Source organism: Mesocricetus auratus, unplaced genomic scaffold, assembly GCF_017639785.1.
Source record: "Mesocricetus auratus isolate SY011 unplaced genomic scaffold, BCM_Maur_2.0 Super-Scaffold_100009, whole genome shotgun sequence".
NCBI lineage: Eukaryota > Metazoa > Chordata > Mammalia > Rodentia > Cricetidae > Mesocricetus > Mesocricetus auratus.
In genome coordinates, this window is record NW_024429193.1 from 49,055,286 (window position 1) to 49,076,669 (window position 21,384).

General features: G+C 39.9%; 1 protein-coding gene across 2 annotated transcripts in view; it reads left to right on the top strand.

Moving 5' to 3' along the window:
- The window catches only part of Ahcyl1 (adenosylhomocysteinase like 1), a 37,717-nt gene that overhangs the window by 2,815 nt on the left and 13,518 nt on the right, over positions 1–21,384 (top strand). For both annotated transcript variants that reach the window (XM_013118126.3, XM_005076606.4), the window contains exon 2: positions 19,894–20,005. In XM_013118126.3, the coding sequence (XP_012973580.1) occupies positions 19,894–20,005 (112 nt within the window). The remainder of the gene's footprint in view (positions 1–19,893; positions 20,006–21,384) is intronic.

Sequence of the window (21,384 nt, forward strand, 5' to 3'; positions counted from 1 at the left end):
TCTTATTGTTCAACTATAATGATGGCCAGTTGTGTGCCCTTGAGTGTCTGTCCCAGTACTGTGGATATCACAGGGCTTTTTGGTTTGATTTAAGACTTGAAATGTTGTTGGTCAAGAAGCCAACTGCTATTAATTGGTATTCTTTTAAGTGAATAGCTTGTGTGCCTTAGTTTCCTAGTTTGCCTAATAAGTGCCTATTTGGAATCATTGAAGCTAGAGATATTTAGAAATTAGATAGCAACATTAATTTTTTGTTTTGGTTTTTGTTTGTTTTTAGTTTTTTGAGACAGTTTTCTCTATATTGCTTTGGATCCTGTCCTGGAACTTACTCTGTAGGCCAGGCTGGCCTCTACCTCCCAAGTGCTGGGATTAAAGGCATGCGCCACCAACCCCTGACCAACAATAATTTTTTAAAGTATATTTTATTCCCTCCTTAAGCATTTTTTTACTACATTAATTTATGGAGGGAGGACATGTGTGTGTGCCACAGCATGTGGGGGATCAAGCTCAAGGTGTCAAGCTTGGCAGCAAATGTCTTTACCTGCTGAGGATTTTGCTGGGCCTTTTCCTTCTTCAGTGAGCATTTGAGGTGGCTTGTAGGGGGATCATAAATACAATAGGGAAGATAAAACTCCAGAAATAGTGGGGGAAATTGTTAACCTTGAAGGCTAAGATGGTTAGTGAGATTATCACAAGCAATTCCATATAAACATCCCTAAGAACATGTCCCTCCGTAGACATGAGAAATAATGGAAAACATTTTTTCCTGATGCAGAATAATAAAGACAGTTTTCATGGGACCACATTGATTGTTACGGTATAAGTCATATGGTAAAACTTATTCACAACTTTCAGTGTTTTTAGGTAGTATGGTTAGGAAAGCTTGAAGAGAGAAAGGAGTCCTTGAGTTGTAAGAAGTGCTGACAGTTATTGGAATCAAATAGATCTACTACATTGTTGCAGAGACAGTAGCTGTTTCCAGACCTTCAGAAATTGACTTTGTGTCAGTTGTTTTTCCAAAGAATAAATCCAAATCTCCAATTTATTGATGAAATCTCCTATGATGGATATGTGTCTCTAAATACCTCTCAGAATATTAACCATTCTCTGAATTTCTGAAATCTGAGGAGGGAGGACACAGGATTCTGCTGAGTGGCATATTAAACTACTTTTTTTTTTTTTTTTTTTTTTGAGACAGGATTTCTCCATATTGTTTTGGAGGCTGGCCTGGAACTTGCCCTGTAGGCCAGGCTGGCCTGGAACTCACAGAGATCCAAGTGCTGGAATTAAAGGTGTGCACCACCAATGCCCAGCTTATATTAAACTACTTTTGTGCATAGTTGTTGGTCTGGGTAAAGTGTAATGCTAGTTCTTCGGGAGCCTTAAAAAGCACACCAAGCAGAGCCAAATGAGTACTGTTTAGGAATTAACACAATAGGGAAAGTTCAGGATGCTCCTTTTTTCTTTAATTATCTTATGATACAGACTTCGTGCTATTCTTTAGGTTTAGTGCTCCTCAAAGACATCAAGAAGAAATTAGATTGATTGCCATTCCTCAGCTTTATGGATTTTTTTGGTTTGTTTTGCTTTGTTTGAGACAAGTTTTCCTGTGTAGCCCTGGCTATCCTTTCTAGATGAGGCTGGCTTGAACTCAGAGCTCCACCTGCCTCTGCCTCCTGAGTGCTGGGATTAAATCTCATCTTCATGCTGTCAAGTTTTTTTAAAGCAGCTGCTTTGTTAGTGACAGTCTTTAATGAGTCAGGAGAGTAAAATTTTTGTTTTTGAAGTCCTAGGGATCAAACCCAGGACCTTGGATATGCTAAGCAAGTGCCATGCCACAGAGCTATAGCCCCAGCCCAGAAGACTTTTCCCCCCAGTTTCTCCAGAGACAGTGGTTCCTCCTTTTACTTGGTTTGATTTCCTTAGATATACTCTTAATTTCCAAATGAGTTTGTTCTGACCTTTAGACACATTTAACTTGTAATAGGTTCGTTGCTTACATCTTTGACTGGTAAAATTATAAATATGGTCGCATGTACACCTGTAATCCTAGCACTCAAAAGACTAAGACAAGAGGATCATAAGTTCAAGGCCAGCATGAACTACAAAGAGAGATCATGTCTCTAAAAATAAAAGCAAATAGAAAGTAAATGTGCTTTGGATCCACCCGAAGGGTGTCACCTGGATCCAATATGTTATCCATTATATATTCTTGTCAGGTTTTTTTTAAAAAGATATTTGAAACAGTGATCATGCCAGGCATGTTAAGCCCATCTGTGGGTAGCTATGAATGTGGTACAGCATGTGATTCTCAAATATAAACTTTGTACAAGCACTGGGTATCAAGGGGTCCAGAGGGGCTTTTTTTGTTTGTTTTTGTTTTGTTTTGTTTTTTAATTGTACTTATTTGGAGGGTCTTTTCAAAGTAGAATCCTTGAATTACATAAAACACAAAGACTTTTGAACTGTAATTTTGAGTTTTTCCATAGAAACGTGTGCCCTTTGCTCCACAGCATCTATAGAACTAAATGGAACACCCACACTTCTGTTGAGACTCAGATTTGTTTGTTCTATCTCTGAACAGTTTTTCTAAAAGTTAAAAGGTGAAATACACTGCTAGTAATAAGGTATATGGGATTCTAGAGTAGAGATTGGGAAAAGAACTTTCACAAAACCATGTTTATAGAACTCTTTGGGGACACTCCTGCCTTCTTTCCACGAAAGTGTCAAACACCTGTTAACATGACTATGTATGCAATTTGGGACACTTTCTGTGTTGAGTGTGCTCCCTTCTACCAGCTCAAGCCAGTTTTCCTCTTTTAAAATGAACACCTAGTACTCACTTGTGTTATTATAGAATAGTTAATACATAGGAGGGGTTGAATGGCTTGCTGTTAATGCTGTTGTCTTTACAACCTGAAGGATGATGACTTAGTAGAACATACACTATTACATGCTTTTCTCTCTTTCCCTGTACCTGGAAGGTTACAGTGGTGTAGGCATTGAAATCCCAACAAGCCTATGGGTCTCAGAGTGCCAAGGAGAATGCTCTTGTGCTAATCCACAGTGGTGCCCTGTTCTCTGTGAGCTAGATGTGAACTAGCAGAGTAAAGGAATTGAAGAACTGGAGAGAGTACAGTAACTTTCATTGACTTGGACCTGAATGAAGCAGTTCAGACTGTGTTTGGGCAATGATAAGATTTATAAAGTTCTGTTTTCAATAATTGGCTCTAACCCTTCTAGTACTTACTAATTGCATTATAGTAAACCTTCAGGGCACAAGTTTCCATAGGCATTATGGGAATTACTTTATCTTTATTCCCATAACTGACTTACCTCAAGTCTAAGCTTTTGACTGTGACCTATTTTTCTTACAGCCTCAGGAGCCGCATGTATATATATATATATATGGGGGCAGAGATTCTGATCCTCGCTCCCTCTTTCTCTCAACAATCATACCTCATCTCCTTCCTTAGAAAGGAAAACTCATTTGGACTCGATTGTTATTGTTGAAGACATAGAAGAGAAGTTTACTTTGTATTTTCAAATGGAATCCCTCATCTGTGTTTCTAAGTCTAGAAGTGGTTCCTACACACAGTGTGTGTAGATGACAGAGAATTGAAACCTACCTCACTTGGGTGTGTCTGGAGAAATGCCTTTAGTAGTTGCTGCATTAGAGACTGTGCAGAATTGTCCTTAATCTTTGAAGAATTCATGAAATCATTATTTCTGTCCTTAGGAAAGTTCAGAGGAGCACAGAAACACATGTTTGCCTTTAGAGGTTTTAACTGCCTGGAGCTCATTCATAGATCTCGACTTTAAAACCCTGCTTTAAATAGTCAGGTTTCTACACACAGTTTCCTCCTTTCTTTACAGATCTAGAATCTGCTTTAAAAAAAAAAAAAAAGCTTTCTAGTTTTCTAGTTGATACTTTGTCCTTGTGGTTTGGAATACAGCTGAGGCTGGTGGTATTGTCACCTCTTTGGGAAGCTCCAAAGGACTCACTATTGCTTTGAAAGTATAACTCAGAAACCTTTACACACAGAAGCCAACATTTCAGCAACTTTGGGTGTGTTCAGTCTCAGCCCTAATATGCTTCATATGAAACTACTTTTCAAACTATTTAAAGACTGAGCTGATGCAATCTGAATCTTACCCTTTGATTTCTTTAGATAGTGTTTATTGAGATCAAGGACCATGTTTTACAGGTAATGTCTTGTGTAGTGTCTGGATGTTTATTGAATCAAATACTGTGAAGTGATTGTCCCCAGGGGAAAGTAAGTTGGACTCATGTGGTGACTGACTTGCTTTCCCTTTCTTCTGTCCAGAGCTATTTTTTACTCATTTGTACCTTCCTTAGGAATGAATAAAGCAGTAACTAGGGACAGCAAGGGAGAACTTAATGCGAATTTCCACTCATTTAGTAGAGCTCTTTCTAATGGCAGAAATGGAAGGTGAGAGGAGGAAGAGAATACACAGTACATGGCCTCCTCACTTACTGGCTCAATAGCCTGGAGATGTATCCTTAGATGTGATGAGGGATGCAATTTGAAATTCTCACCATTTTAATTGCTCAAAGTTGAAATTGGTATCCTGGCTTTAAAGGACAGGGACTTTGGCCTAGGGAGTTGCAAGTTTGAAAAATAATCAAGAGTTGGACAGTTGGATTTAGAGTGTATGTTAGGGCTCTGAAAGTATTAACAGCCTTGCTGGCAATGCTGAGTGCATTTTCCCACTTTCTTACTCTACGGTGCTGACTGTCTATTATTCTGAACCAAAGGTGAACTTGATACCCAAAAGCCTGATGTGCACTTGTCTTTGAAACACACCTTTAGAATTACAGTCCTCTGGGAATGGGACCAGTGCTGTCCTAATCATGAGCTCTGGTTCTGATTGGCATTAAATTTTGTGATGTTTCTGTAAATTGAGCGACTTTGGCAAGATTTGGGGGAGAGGGAGACTTTCACAATTCCCTGTTTTAGAAGATGAAATAAGGCTTTGTAGAGGAGGCAAATATGTGCAGTTGCTTGGGTAACAGATTCAGTTTCCTGTCAGTGTACAGGTGGTTCCAGCTTCTAATTCAGTACTTGAGTTTTTAGTGCCAGCATCAGTACCAGACTTCTTAGCAAGCAAGACAGGAAGATTCCCAGTGTTGGCTTATTATGAAGAGAGTGATCCAGCTGGCTTCTTGTGCTGGACTTGATGAATTGTGAATCTTAATTACACTGATCAATACAGTGGCCTTGGTAACAGCCTTGTAGCTGCTGTAGAATCTGTTTGCTTCAGGGTTGTAACAGAAAGAGACTAAGTTGGTCAGGGACATCATGTTCTCACTGTAATAAGCTGTAGGAAAAACAAATCCTGAAGGAACTGACCTCACTATACCCCTTTCCAGTATTCCCCAGGAAGAAACATTGCTCTGGAGGTGGTTTCTGTTCTTACTTGCCAGTTGGGAGTAAGTTGAGATTGACAAAGACTTGGTTCTTAGTGTAAGGGAGATGAAAGATGCTACCAGGTTTATAAAGGATAGTTGAGAAGCACCTGTGTTGAGAAGTCCCCCATCTGCCGGTTTGTAATTGGGAATGGATGATTGATGAAATTAATCTTAGCCCTTGTTTTTTCTACTTGGGGAATATGGAACTCATAATTATGCACTTTCCTTTCTGATTCCATAGAGAGGGGAATTAGTGGAGTGCTGGGCATGATTGAAATGAGAGCATATTGCCAGTTTTTACTAAATTTGAACTAAATCATGTTCAAAAATAAATAAAAACAAAACCCAGTCTCTGTCTTGTTTAGATAGTCGGTCATGTTTTCCTTACCTCTAATGGATCCATCAGATGCATTGTTTGTACTGACAAGTATAGTTCATATTAAAAATAACTTCTCCAGCCTGGCAGTGGTGTTGCATGCCTTTAATCCCAGCACTCAGGAGACAGAGGCAGGCAGCTCTCTGTGGATTCTAGGCCAGCCTGGCCTATTGAGAGAGTTCTAGGACAGCCAGGGCTACATAGAGAATCCATGTGTCAAAAACAAGCAAGTAAACAAAAAATTACCTACTGCTGCTTTTCTCATATAAGTCTATAGCATAAGTGAAGGAACCTGTCAAGTCAACTTTGAGTGACTCCTGTCACAGGACCTGTGCTAGACACAGCTACATATATGTCCTGTAGAGTTTAGATTCCCGTGAGACTATTATTTAGGTCATTTAAATCTATAGACTCCCTCGATTAACCATTGGAGTTTAGAGCACTCTTAGAGCTGTGTACATATTCCAGGCAGTAAATAAAACAGATTGTATATAGGAAGTTTGTCAACCTGAAGCTTATCCATGGACCCAGGCTAAGCACCTGGAATGATTGCTTATCTAGAATTAAGGATGTATTAGGGTCAAAGGAAGCCCTAAGCTGTGTTCTTTGGACTTTGTCTCCTAAACAGTCTTCATTCAAACAGGAAGACCATTTACAAAAGAGTGCTGGAGGGTATCTATAGAAAAACAGGGAACACTAGGCTTCTCCAAGCCACTACCATTGCTTCAGTTTAAATTCTTTTTGAAATACTAAGATAATTCTATCATTTTGTACATACCCTTACCCCTCTAGTTTCGGGATGGTCAAGTCAGAATATGAGAGGTTAAATTTGTTAGTTTATTTTATGAATTTCTAGGCTGAAAAATAGTATCTTAAAAGATTTTGAGAAACATTTTGGTGAAATTCTGACTTAAGAAAAACACAGAAGAGTAAAGTTGATCATTGAGGAGTTACAGAAGTAACTAAAGAAAAAAAATCAGAAGCATATAGTAGGGAGAAAAGGCAGAACTTAGAAAGACAGTTGATTAAACAATGAGCCATGCTACCAGCTAACACCAGTGTTAATATGGCTCTGGTGTTTGAGCTGAAAGAATGGCCAGGCCTGCCTTAGGCTAAGCACTGCAGGAGAAGGGTGGAACTCCTTTGGGGCCATGGGAAAGAACTCAATAGGAAGACATGTTCAGTTGAGGCTGGAGCTTTTTCTTGTTAAGAGAAGCTTTTTCCTTTGCTAGCCGCTTTGGTTTATCCCCCGCCAGTCGCCTGGGCTCTGCCGTGCCAGCCTGGTTCTAGATCCGTATCAGTCCCAAATAATCACACAGGAGGCTATACTAATTATGAAGCTGTTGGCCTTGCTTGTCCCTTACTGGCTAGCTCTGCCTTAAGTAATTACCCCATAATTGTTAATCTAAGTATGTTTCTTACCGGAGAATAGTTCCGGGCTTCCTACCCCCATGGCGTCACATGTTGACTCTCTTGTGTTTCTCCTACCCAGAATCCTCCTCGACTTCTAGTCCCTCCTATCTAGGTTTTCTATTGGCCAGACAGTACTTTATTGACAAATGCACAGAAGTAACTAAAGAAAAAAAATCAGAAGCATATAGTAGGGAGAAAAGGCAGAACTTAGAAAGACAGTTGATTAAACAATGAGCCATGCTACCAGCTAACACCAGTGTTAATATGGCTCTGGTGTTTGAGCTGAAAGAATGGCCAGGCCTGCCTTAGGCTAAGCACTGCAGGAGAAGGGTGGAACTCCTTTGGGGCCATGGGAAAGAACTCAATAGGAAGACATGTTCAGTTGAGGCTGGAGCTTTTTCTCTCTTTTCTTCTCTGAAAGCTGACCTTAGGGTCACCACAGCCCAAGATGTCCTTTACTGGAGGGATTTTTACAGGATTTTTTTTCCTATATTGTCTTGAGAACTTTCCACACCCATACTGAAAGACTACCAAATAAGGGGGATATTATCATGGTGTTCCAAGCAAACTTTGCTTGTGTGTGTGTGTGTGTGTGTGTGTGTGTGTGTGTGTGTGTGTGTGTGTGTGTGTGTGTGTGTGTGTGTGTATTCTGTCTGCATGTATGCCTGCATGCCCAAAGATGGCACCAGATCGATCTCATTTCAGATGGTTGTGAGTTATCATGTGGTTGCTGGGAGTTGAACTCATGACCTTTGGAAGGGCCGCCAGTGCGCCTAATCACTGAGCCATCTCTCTAACCCTCCCAAGGTAACTCTGTATAAAGACTCAGGTCCCATTAACAGTCTCATCTCTTCCCAGAGAAGTCAGAAGGCTCTACCTGGTACCAGTTATAACTGCTTTCCTGTGGGACAACAGGAAGCCAGCTGTTAACATAAGGATAGTCCATGGTTTGCTTGGTGATGCATTAAAGCTAAGGGGATATAATCGTATATCAGTTATCTTTCCTTACTGACTGGAGTGGTGGCTCAGCAATCACGAGCATTCATTCTGTGTTCTTACAGAGAACAGGCGTTCCATTCCCAGTGCCTAAGTCAGGCAGCTCACAACTGCCAGGAACTCGAACTCCAAGGGATCCAAGGCCCACATCTGTTCATATGCACAAAAATAAAAATGAATCTTTTTTTAAATGACCAAAGGATTTTTAAGCCTCACTTCCTGGGACTTTAAAAATCTATTTTACAGTTCTACTTAGCCTGTAAAGGTATATAGTTAAACCTAATACTCAGTTTTATTTTTCTTCATCATTTTTCAGCTTTTAAAAGATATAATTGGCAAAAGTATATGTGCTCAAGGGGTATAATGTGATTCTTTGATAGTTGTACACACTGTCAAGAGATTACTAGGCCAGATTACATAACCATTTCCTCAGTTACCTTTTGTGAAATTTTCTAGCACACTGCTCAGCTGTTCTGTTGAGAGAGTGCAGCCTAGCACTCTCCTGGAAGTACTCCTCGAACTGTGGGTTGAGACCCTTTGGGGTAGAATGGCTCTTTCACAGGGGTTACATAAAACCATCAGAAAACACTGATATTTACATTATGACTCAAGACAGTAGCAAAATTACAGTTATGAAGTAGCAATAAAAATAATTTTATGCTTGGGGTCACTACAACATGAGGAACTACAGTATTGAAGGGTCATAGCATTAGGAAGGTTGAGAACCTACCCTAGAGCTTATAATAATGTTTCTGTAGTAGTGTGATATTGGGAAGTAAGAATTCATTGGTGACAACATTTTTTATTTTCTTTAACTTTATCCAGAGTGAATAACTTTTTTGAGACAGGATCTCACATTGCTCCCACTGGAACTTAATGAGTATGTAGTTCAGACTGTCCTGGGACTCACAGATCTGCCTGCCTCTGCTTCCTTGGTGCTGGGATTAAAGGTGAGTGCCCATCAGTGTTACTTTTCATACTATGAAATTTTAACGTTGCTAGTTCTTTCAGGTACGTTTTAAAATTGAAAGTGGCGTAAACAGGGTGCTTTTTGGGTGATAGACTGCATTGCCCTTCACTCTGGAACAGAGAGTCAAAGGACGTCAGAATCAGAACAAGTTTTTTGCCTCCATAGAGTTTAAACCTTGCTGTTCTACACACTAGCAAGGTGTTAGCAACTTAGAACATTGTAACAGTAGCCCCTCAAACAGTCAGTATGCACCTTTAATTCCAGTACTCAAAGAGACAGAAGCAGGAAGATCTCTGTGAGTTCTGAGGCCAGTCTGGTCTACAAAGCTACACAGAGAAACCCTGTCTCGAGACCCACCCACCCCCCCACAAAAAAAATTATGGGGCTGGAGAGATGGCTCAGCGGTTAAGAGTACCCACTGCTCTCCCAGCACTCCACATGACAATTCACAACTGTCTATAACTCCAAGATCTGACACCCTCACACAGCCATACATGCAGGCGGAACACCAATGTGCATAAAATAAAAGTAAAATAATTAAAAAGAATAAGAACAGTAGGAGGCTGGTTTCCCCCAACCATTTTCAAAAGCAGGGAAATGCTACTGAGCTTGTGGCTTGTTTGGGATGTTTTGGTTTTGTTTGTGTGTATGTGAGTGAATGTGCATGTAGAGGTCAAAGAACGTTCTGCCCACCATGTTTGAACTCTGCTCTGTCAGTGTTAGTGGCAATCACCATTACCCACTGAACTATCTCACCAGCCCAAAATTCAAGATTTTATTGTTTAACATACTAGTACATGTAGATTTTTAAACTTCCTTTCTCATCAGCTTTTTAGTAAAAAATCGATTCTAGTGTTCTTTGTGAATTGGGATTTTTTATGAAAATTATGTAGATTATTGATTTTCTGGGAGCATTACTTATTGAAGAAAATTAGCTGTTAAACAAAATCTAATTTTGATTTTGTTTTGCTGTGGTACTAGCAAGAGAACTTGATCTTTGTGTTCCTGTGCACTCCAGTGGTTAAAAAAATGACTGCAGAAGGCAAGGGCTCAGGGAAACCCAAACATACATATACCGCTTTTGAAGGTAGACTAGGTGGCAAATTGCACATTACTCATCCTGGAGTGATAGGTAACCCTTGTTTTACACAACTCCAGAGGAGCTGCAACTGATATGATAGTCCTTGGCAGCTCTCTCGATTCTTGGGAGCCACATAGATAGTAGTTTCATACTAAGATTTTTGTGTAAACTTGAAGGATGGAAACTAAAATCACTTATTGGTAGGGGTTTCACTTTATCCTTTCAAGTTGAAAACATGTAACCCAACTACAGAATGGATTGTGAAAGGTCTTAGAAATAATTACTGTTGCTACATAGTTACTATTTAACATGGGATCCCAGAAGTCAGATTTATTTTGTTGTTTTCAAACACACCACACACACACACACACACACACACACACACACACACACACACACACACACACACACACACCCCGTCTTGAGCCTATGAGCTTATAGGAAGCAACTATTGGTGGCAACTTGAAAAGAAAAGGTGATGTGGGTCCTGTCTTGTTAGCCCAGGGTTCAAAACACCAGTCCTCATCGGCTTGACTGCCACTTACTGGTAGCTGCTTATAGTTCTGCCACTCATACTCTCCTCGACAAAGACTTTTCATTTCTTTCATCTCCAGTTAGATATAGTCTAGCCTTCCCAAATGCTAAACTGACTCACAGCATGATCCATTTGTTCACTGAGCAAATGCATGAATTTTAAATGTAAGTGGTTTTTAAATCTCACATAAGCTATACTTCCAGACCAAGGAAAGAAATTTTGTTTTTAGATATTACTTATCTTCTTGTTAGGTTACAACATCACTCGATGGTTCCAGAGAACTAAATGGCAATCCTTTTAGATCTATCCACTATTTGTTTACTTCATGTTAAACTTTCTTCCCATAGACATTTGTGGAAGTATACAGATAGGCCTGTTTGTAAGCACTTAACAAGTTTTCCTCTTTAAAAATAAATTAATAAAAGCATCTCTACATACCTTGCCAGTTTAACTACAGATGTCATTCGATTGAAGAACAACAGAAAAAAAGGTGGACATAGTAAGCTGGCTTGGTCTTTCCTAGGTTAGCCTAAAACTTGGGTCCTCCTGCCTGAGCTGGAATCACAGGTGTGTGCTGACATAAGTTTCCTCTGACCTGATTTTTAATACACGCTCTATGAATCTTAAATAAAATGACTTCCAGGATAGAAGGCAGAATGTGCAGAATGTTATAGCTTGATACCTTTTGAAAAAGTAAGAGAAGGAAAATGAGAGTGTATTGCTAGAAGAAAGCCAACATAAAAACATACAAAAGCCACTGAAAATCGTGTGGATGGAAGTGAGACTGTGGATACACATGTAAAACTTGAGTTATGTCTGTTTTATGCACCAGTAAGATTAAATAGAAGAGGACAGAAATGAACCGTTACAAATCTTTAGAAAAACAAATGAACCCAACTAAAACAGCAGATCTACACTAATGTATCAAACTGGTTGTGCAGGCTCCCAGTATACAGCACTTGGACTGTACAGCCTTCACGAAATGTGCTGTAAGGACAAGAAGAACTGCAAGGAGCTCTCTTTACCGTTGTGTTTGTGTGCACTGTGGCACGGGTGGAAGTCACTGGACAGCCTCAGGTGTCAGTCGTTGCTTCCTACTTCCTACCAGTATTTGTTCACTGCTGCATGTGCCAAGCTACTTGGCCTGTGAGCTTCACCTACCCCTAACTCATATAGAGGTGAAAGGAGAAAAAACTGTGCTCTATAGCATATGAATGCCCCGCCCCCAGTGCACATCATACACAGTAGTAATAAATAAAATGGTTTTTTGTAATTTGTGGAATTACTATTAATATTCTTTCGGGTGTTATTTTGGTTTTGGTTTTGTTTTTTTTTTTCCTTTTTTAAAATTTAAATTAGAAACAAGCTTGCTTCCCATGTCAATCTCAGCTCCCTCCCCTCCTTTCCCTCCCTCCCTCTCTCACCAGACTCCCCAGCCCCCCCGGCCCCACTCCGTTCCCCAGGGAGGGTGAGGCCCTTCATGGGGATCTTCAGAGTCTGTCATTTCCTTCAGGGCAGGGCCTAGGCCCTCCCCCAAGAGTCCAGGCTGAGAGAGCATCCCTCATTGTGGGATGGGCACCCAAAATCCACTTGTATGCCAGAGATAAATACTGATCTACTACCCAAGGTCCCATAGATTGCCTAGGCCTTCTCACTGACACCCACATTCAGGGGGTCTGAATCAGTCCCATGCTGACCTCCCAGCCATCAGTCTGGGGTCCAAGAGCTCCCACTTGTTCAGGTCAGCTGTTTCTGTGGGCAAAATCAGCCCAGTCTTGACCCCTTTGCTCATCAGTTCAGTGTTTAGCTGTGGCTGTCTGCCTCTGCTTCCATCAGTCATTGGTTGAAGGTTCTGTTTCCCAGACTCTTCTGGCAGTGGGGTTGTAGGTGGGCACTCTCCTAATCCATGTCTAAAATCCATAAATGAGTGAGTACGTACCATGTTTCTCTTTTTGTGACTGGGTTACCTCACTCAGGATCATTTCTTCTAGTGCTATCCATTTGCCTGCAAATTTCGAGATTCCATTGGTTTTTTTTCTGCTGAGTAGTACTCCATTGTGTAAATGTACCACATTTTCTCTATCCACTCTTCAGTTGAGAGGCATCTAGGTTGCTACCAGGTTCTGGCTATTACATATAATGCTGCTATGAACATAGTGGAACAGATGTCCTTGTTGTATGAATGTGCATCTTTTGGGTATATGCCTAAGAGTGGAATTGCTGGGTCTTGTGATAGACTGATTCCCATTTTCCTGAGGAATCTCCATACTGATTTCCAAAGTGGCTGTACAAGTTGGCACTCCCACCAGCAGTGGAGGAGTATTCCCCTTTCTCCACATCCTCTCCAGCATAAACTGTCTTGGTGTTTTTGATTGTAGCCATTCTGACAGGAGTAAGATGGTATCTCAGAGTTGTTTGATTTGCATTTCCCGGATGGCTAGGGATATTGAGCACTTTCTTAAGTGTCTCTCAGTCATTTTAGACTCTTCTATTGAGAATTCTCTATTTAGTTCTCTACCCCACTTTTTAATTGGATCCTTTGGTGTTTTGGAGATTTCTTGAGTTCTTTGTAAATTTTGATAGGAAAGTGCCTTTATTCTTGAATGAATTCCAAAGAACTTACTGGAATTTTCATGTTTGTTATCTTTTTACTTTAATATGTGAAAGAGAGGGGGGAGAGAGAGAGAGAGAGAGAGAGAGAGAGAGAGTGTGTGTGTGTGTGTGTGTGTGTGTGTGTGTGTGAGAGAGAGAGAGAGAGTGTGTGTGTGCATGAAAAATTTAAGGATTCATTTCTAGGTCAAGAGTATTTATTTATTATACTGTTCTTCTGACATTTTTTTCTGCATTAGAAATGATAACAAATTTGGGAAAATAAATAAGAGATACAGCAGAGGTGCTGGGAAAGGTGGGTAAGCAGCTTTGTTAACATGTTACTTAAGTAATAGGTATGTTTTAATGAACCAGGATTTTTCAGTCACCTGTGGTAATTTCCTTTTAAAATATAGAAGTGCCAGTAGTTCAGGGTGAGGAGAGGGTAGGCTACATGATATGAGGGTAAGGCAATTAGGTAGTAGCAGGCTAAGTAGACATGTAAACTTGTCTGAATGTGTTTTACATTAGGTTGTAAATTATGGTTTTTTAGAAGATAAGGAAGCCTGTCCCTGTACTACTTAAGATGTCCTTCAGAAAACACAAAATAAAAAGTCATCAGCTTGCTAATTCTACCTCTAGTTGGCAATTCCTTGCTTGACTGCAGCTCTTAGGGGAGATGATAGAGACCAGTGAAAAGTTGTCTCTTGAAGAAAAGGGGTAATGACCAATGATGAAACCAATTGTGCTTTGGGAATTGTTCAAATGTTGTCTTTTAGGTTTCTCTTGGCTGTGTGGGCCTGATAGTACCTCCTCTTTCCTCAACCCAAACAGCCATGAAAGGGATATTTTGTCTGACTGTGGAATAGGATTCTAGTGGTGTGTGTTATTGGTGACTGTTGAGACACAGAAGGATAAGTGGAGAAAGATGTGTGTTGTGATTAGTCAGCCTGCCCACCCACCCTCTTAGAAACTCAGACCCCATCTGGGGAGACTGAAAATTTGAGAAACTTGAGACAGAAGGAAGACGGGGAGCAGCCAAAAACTCAGAGTCTCAGAAAACTGATTTCTGCACCTGGAAATAAAGACGAGGCCAAAGGTATCAAGTTTGACTCTGTAGCCCAAAGATGATCCTTTTAGATCCTTATTCTCTGGTGGATGTATTTGAGATCAGGGTATTAAAAACAAAAGACCCTTCTTTAGGAAACTACTTTTATCTAATTGAGGTAGACGGGTATTTCTTGTTTCACAGTATTGGTGTTTCTTGTTATTTCTTTGGATACATGTAGAATGCAAATCAGAGTGATCTCTGCTAAGAGTCAAGAAAGGGGGCTGCATCTGTCTGGGCTGACTGTCATGACCTCGTGCACTTTCTCTGAGAAAGCAGTGCCTGGGAGTAGACTCTTAAAGAATTAGTGGGAAGACAGGCAGGAAAGGATTAGAAAAGGTGGAGGTGTTTTAATGAAAATCTTAGTAATAATTACCTTGTTGAATTTTCTAGTTGCTGGTAGTCTTTTTGTCTCAGTGCTGTTACCTAAGAAATATGTTACCCATAATTTCTAAATAGCAAAATTCTGTGCACAATATGCCAGAGAAGGCAGTGGGATAGAACGTATATGTTTTTAAATGTCTCGGAAAACCAGAAGAAGATACTGATCTCTCAATAAGACTGGTCCTTCCATGACATCTCAGGGATGCTTTCTTAATGATTCGTTTTCCTAGTACTTGCTGCTTACCTTTGAATCTAGTTCTTCACCCTTAGGAGGAACCCTTTCTGGGGAAATGAAAAGCTGTGAAATAACAAGGTTAATAAGATATCTGGCTAACCTCTAAATTTTGGAGGACCTGCATTGAACACTATCTTGGTAAGGCATAGAAGAGAGTCATCATATCTACTAAGCTGTTTGAAAAGCTGCCTTACAAAAGCACCTCAAACTGGCCTGAAATTTAATTGGATTTTAGAGATACAACAAATAGACTTCAGTCTTTTTTTGTATTACAGTAGCCAGCATGTTCCTAGAGGAGTAGTGAAAGTTGATGACAAAGGCATCTGTTAGCATTACATGGGGAGTCAGAGCATATACAGATTTTAGAGAGCCTTATTTCTTACATATATCTCTCCTAAGGTGACTACGTTGACTAAAAGAATAGAATGCACTATATATATTGTCCTGGCCATTGTCCCTTAATAGGTTCATATTATGGTTCTGGTAGCTTTTAATTTCTTTTAATTCAACAGAGAGAAGAAAAATTGAATAAGGTATGGAGAGGAGGAAGGGTGGCTGAGCTTGTGTAGGCCATATTTTCAGAAGTAAACTCAATTTGTGATGGAAAAAAAATTAAGATCAGTTAGATGATGGGGGAAGTCCTGTGTATATTTCAATAAAGCACTGTTGGCCAATAGGGAAGCAAGATAGGTGGGACTAGGAGTCAAGGAGGACTCTGGGTAGGAGAAACACAGGGAGTCAAGATGTAACCGCCATAGAGATAAGAAGCCCAGAAACTTCTCCGGTAAGAGAAATACTTAGATTAACAATTAAGGGATAAATACTTAAGTCAGATCTAGCCAGTAAGAAACAAGCAAGGCCAACAGCTTCATAATTAATACAGCATCTTGTGTGTTATTTGGGGACTACAACATAGCAGAGCCCAGGTGACTGGCAGGGGGAAAAACCAAACCGGTGACAAGAAAAGGGCATCTCTCTACAGTTAGACAAACAATTACAGTTATTTTTTCTCTTGAGGTTTATAACTTTTGGGGTTGCCTGTGTTCCCTTTGTCTTGGTAAGTTCTGTACCATTCTTGTAGCTTACTCTGTCACCACACCCACCTCTAAGTGGAATATGTAAAATACCCAAATTATTGGGTCGAGTTTTTCCTAAAAGAGCTTCCTCAATATTAAACAGACGTCAGTCACCCATCATAAGTAGAGCTTTAAAATAGCACACTATACTGGCCTAATATTTAATTGGGTTTTTAAGATGCCACAAGTAGACATCTGTATTTGGATGTGCTTTTGGAGATGAGTCGATCTAGCCTAGCCTTTCTCAGATGTGCTGTTACTATGAGAATGGAACTGTATAGTACTCTGGGCACCGGTCTATTTTTCTTTCTTCCCTTCCCTATACTTACTATGTTATGTTTCAATTAGTATTTCTTAAAGTTTTAGATTTGGAAAAATACCAGTGAAATCATGATGATAAAAAGTAATACAAACCATACTTTTGCAGTTGTCTTTGGATTTTCTTTCATCCAAATTACCATATTTTTCCACTTAAATACCCGGAGTCTAGCCCAAACAGAAAGCTGCTATTAGATCTGGTTTTGCTAGAAACTATGACATCCAGAAATTGCTTTTGGCAGCAGTGTCCTTATTTACAGCATAAAGGTGAACAGCATGCAAGGGTTCTTTCCACCAAGGGGGAACAGCTGCTAGCTGTAGAGTTAGACTCTTAGACGAAACTGACAGAGCCACAGCATTCTGTAGCAGCTGCTGTGAGACAAATCTCTGCAGCTTGTGGTTCAAGGTAGCAGAGAGGACAGGGTTAACATGCATCTGCATGCTGCTGGGCCACCTTGTATATATAGACAGCTTCCTCTGTGCCATGGATTAAGTTAATACTGCCTACTTCAGATGTGGACCATGCCCATTACTTGAGAGATGGCTGCTAGGAGCAGTGCACATGGTGTTGAGCTGCTTGCCACAGGCTAATATTTCTAGATGGGAAAGATTTTGCTAAGCTGTAGGCTGCTGATGAGCTTTATTAATACAAGGAGAGATTATGCCTATTAATTCAGTTCTTAGGTTGCTGAAGAAATACTTCTAGCTTGCTACAACTGCTTCTCTGTATTTTTTTTTTTTATCTAAAAATCAGCAAATGTTACTGAATGTTCCCTCCCCCATCTCACCACAACGTAGGTGGTATCTGGAAACATGCCCAGACCTTTTGAAAAAAGATGAACAGGAGAGGGAATCTGACAGCCTGGAGAAGGGAGCACTTCCGAAAAGGCTGCCCATGCCAACAACAGGAAGACTGGTGGAGGAGGTGCTGCCTCTGGAAACTGTTAGGAGCCACTGGTGGGCTCTTGATTGCACTTTTTTCTTTGCCAAAGTAACTGCATATTAGGTTGAAACTCATTACTTTGGTCAACTCTCCTTGACTTACATCTTGCTGACTGGAGAAGTCATGTGAATAAGTAATTAGAAATCCTATTTGAAGGCAAATGCTGACTTGTGGCCATCTCAGTGAGTTGAGGGTTTCATTTTATGTTTGTTCTTTTTGAAAAGTAGTTAATTGTGCATTTGATATTTAATGTACTTAAAATTAAGGTTTTAACACATAAGTAAAAAATGTCTTGGACTGCATGAAGATACTTGTCAATCATATTCTGACTCAGCTTGATTTGTGATTATTACTTATCTTTGAAGGAGTTTTAAAGATTCATTCTGCAGATGTTTATTAAATGCCCTCCTGCATGTGTGAGGTCCTGACTTGCTTCTGGACATGTAGTTCTTTATACCTTCAGTATGTGTCTTTAGGCTTAAATAAAACAGACTGTGGACTCTCTCCCTGCCTTATGTCAGAGTTGCCTACAGAAAAAATTCTCTGCATTCATTCTTGGTGGGAACCATACTAGTTAGGAAGTTGGAAACACACACACACACACACACAAAGGTGAAAACACAAACCAGTGTCCCTTTGTTTGCTACTTTGTGACTGTAGAGTCCTACCAGTTCTGTTTTTAATTTGTTCACACTAACTGCCTGTGCCCAAGCCACAGACCAAAGCTTGGTTCTTATACTGCAATCTGATGCTGCCCCAGCAAAGGGTGGATATATCAGAAGAGGAATGTAAATTTTACTCTTTTATTATTTTATGTAGATGAGTGTTTTGCCTGTCTGTGTGTATGTGCATGAGGTGAGTTCAGTGCCTTCAGAGACCAGAAAAGGGCGTCAGATTACCTTAGGCAGTAGAGTTACGAGCTGCTGTGTAGGTGCTGGGGATCTAACCAGGTCCTCTGGAAGAAGAGCCAGTGCTTTGAACTACCAAATCATGGTTTACTTTTTCTAGCTTAAAAATGGTAATGATCAGGCTGTTTACATTATGTAGGAAAAATTTTCACCTATATTAGTATACATTTCCTGACAGACAGTGGTGGTACACACCTTTATTCCCAGAGTTTCAGAGGCAGAAACAGGTCACAGCATTAGAAAGTTTGAGAACCACTGGTTTAATCCATATAATTCCATATTTTCATACATTGTTTTGTTTATAAATAATACTGATTGCAAACTATTTTCAATTTATTAAAGCCAGTGGTCCATGTGTTCTGCAGTATTGATACGGTAACACATGCAAATATCCCTAATAGCTGATGCAGGAGAACTGTGAGTTCTGAGCTAGCCTAGGTCTTTTAAAAGACCCTTTCTTTAAAAAAAGGAAAAAGAAAAAAAAAAGGACCCTGAAATCATTTAGTTCTGATTTATTCTACCTACATAGACCTTTAAAACTTGCTGTTATAGCCAGGCATTAGTGGCTCACCCCTTCAATCCCAGCACTTGGGAGGCAGAGGCAGGTGGATCTCTGTGAGTTCGAGGCCAAGTTCCAGGATAACCTTCAAAGCAATTCAGAGGAACCCTGTCTCAAAAACAAAAGAAAACAAAAAAAAAAATTGCTGTTATGTTCTTCCTTTAGATTCATCCTGATTAGTTAGAATTTAATTGATAGAGGACTTAGTGTTTGTTTTTAAACTTCTCTTTCATCAAGTCATTCATATTTAAAAGTTCTGGGTGTAAAAACTGGCAATACTACATTAGTTTTATGGAATGCAGATACATAGCTGGACTGTGATATTAGCACTGTAATGTGTTTTGCCATTGCCAGGCATTCTATCCAAAAGCAAAGCCAAATTAAGAAGAAGAATATGCTACAAGAAAGTATACTTAGAGCAAAAAACAGATAGGAGATTGTATTTGATTTCTGATAGAACTGGGTGAAAGGGTACAGAGGTTAGTGTGTTAAGGTTATATAAAAGGGAAGGGAGAAACTTACTGAAGAAAATTCCGGAAATTGTATAGTTACTAAAATAAATTGGCTTTTCAGAATTACCCTCCTCCCCTTCTAACCCAAGTCTTACTGAAATGATTGGAAAGTGACAGTAACTGGTGTTTTAAAAGAGGTCAGAAAGCAGCCTCTTTCCTACCTCCTTTCTAATGATAATTACTGGCATAGTAGGAACTACATAGTAATGTTGACTTTTAGGGAAGTTAGTATATGACCTTGGAAAATGAAATACATGGACCAACAAGATGGCTTAGAGGGTAAAGATGCCTGCTGCCAAGCCTGACAACTGAAGTTCCATCCCCAGGACCCACATGGTGGAAGGAGAGAACTGACTCCCACAATTTGTCCTCTGACTCCATGTGTGTGCACATGATAAATAAAACCCATGGAATTCTCTTGTACTAAGTTTTCAGCTTTTTACCTTTCTCTTTTAGCAAATCCAGTTTGCTGATGACATGCAAGAGTTCACCAAATTCCCTACTAAGACTGGCCGGAGATCTTTGTCTCGCTCCATCTCGCAGTCCTCCACAGACAGCTACAGTTCAGGTAGGTGTGAACTTCATGGCCTCTCTGTCTCTTCCTGTTCACTTATCTAAAATGTGAAAATCCATCATAGCAAGACTTGTAGCTATTTTGTTGATATTTCCGCCCCCCCTCCCCCCAGGCTGTTTCTTTGTAATCTGTGACCATTGCCCAGTTGGTCGACATTATCAAGTGGGGGAGTCAGTGGTATTTTGGTTTTCAGAACTGGCATTTAAAAATAAATATATTTTTAAACATACATTATTTATATAAAATATACCCTTCCACCTATGTTTTTCTTTTTGTCACTAAGACTGCTTGAATTATGACAATAAAACTAGTATTTTGTCTCCTTTTATTTACAAGATTACACTTTATGTTGACATATCTTCCCCTGTTAACTTCTGGAATGGGAAGACATAAATAAAGTACCGTAATGTGGCTCCAGCTAATCCCCTCCCCTCCTGTTTTAGCCATCTGTAGAAGGTCTTTGTTCTGGTTAAATTGTGGCTGTCTCAGGCACAGAGAAGGTATTAGAAAGTAACTGGAAAGGCTGTTGAGAGGCTGGGGAGATGGTTCAGCCAGTAAAGGACTTCCTGTACAAGCACAAGGACCTGAGTTCAGTCTTCAGCACCCACCTAAAAAGTCGGGTGTGGTGATACATTCTTGTAATCCCAGTACTGGGAAGACAAGCAGATTCCTAGAGTTCGCTGGCTGGCCAGCTGCCTGTCCTAACCTAATCAGTGAGCTCCAGTTGCCAGTGAGGGACCCAATGCCAAAAAAAGAAAAAAGGTGAGTGGTACCCGCAATGAAATAACTGAGGTTGACTTCTCTACACACATATATTCACAAAAGCTTTTGGACCATAGAAAATAAGTATTGGAGGAAACGACGTTAGAGGCATCTAATGCCACTCCTTCATCATTCAACAAAAGAAATAGTTAAAAGATTAAGAGGCTTGCCCGAGATCCAGATTGCTATTAAAGTTAATGAAGAATTTGTATGAAAAGCCTTCATTGTCTCTTTCCAGTATTGTTTGCATTGTATTATTAACTTTAAGGACTGGATGTTAGGTTTACGGCATGTAAAAAAGCAGTTACCAAAGAAAAATTTTATTTCTTCCCTGTGCCACTGATAACCCAACCAATGTAGACAGAACAGGCAAACAGAACAAATGTAGGTATGCAGGGTAAACTGAAATAAATGGTTGTATGCATTCTATGTGGGCTAAAACATGCAAGAAAAAAAATCCCAAGTATAATGACTATCATGAATGAAATGGTGTCTTGAAGTGACAAACTAAATTAGTGTGATAAGCAGAGCAGTCATAGCTAAACAGACAAGGAAATTTTATGTGAGAAACAAGTTGAGTTCTGGAAGGGAAAAAGAGATGGAAAGAGTGA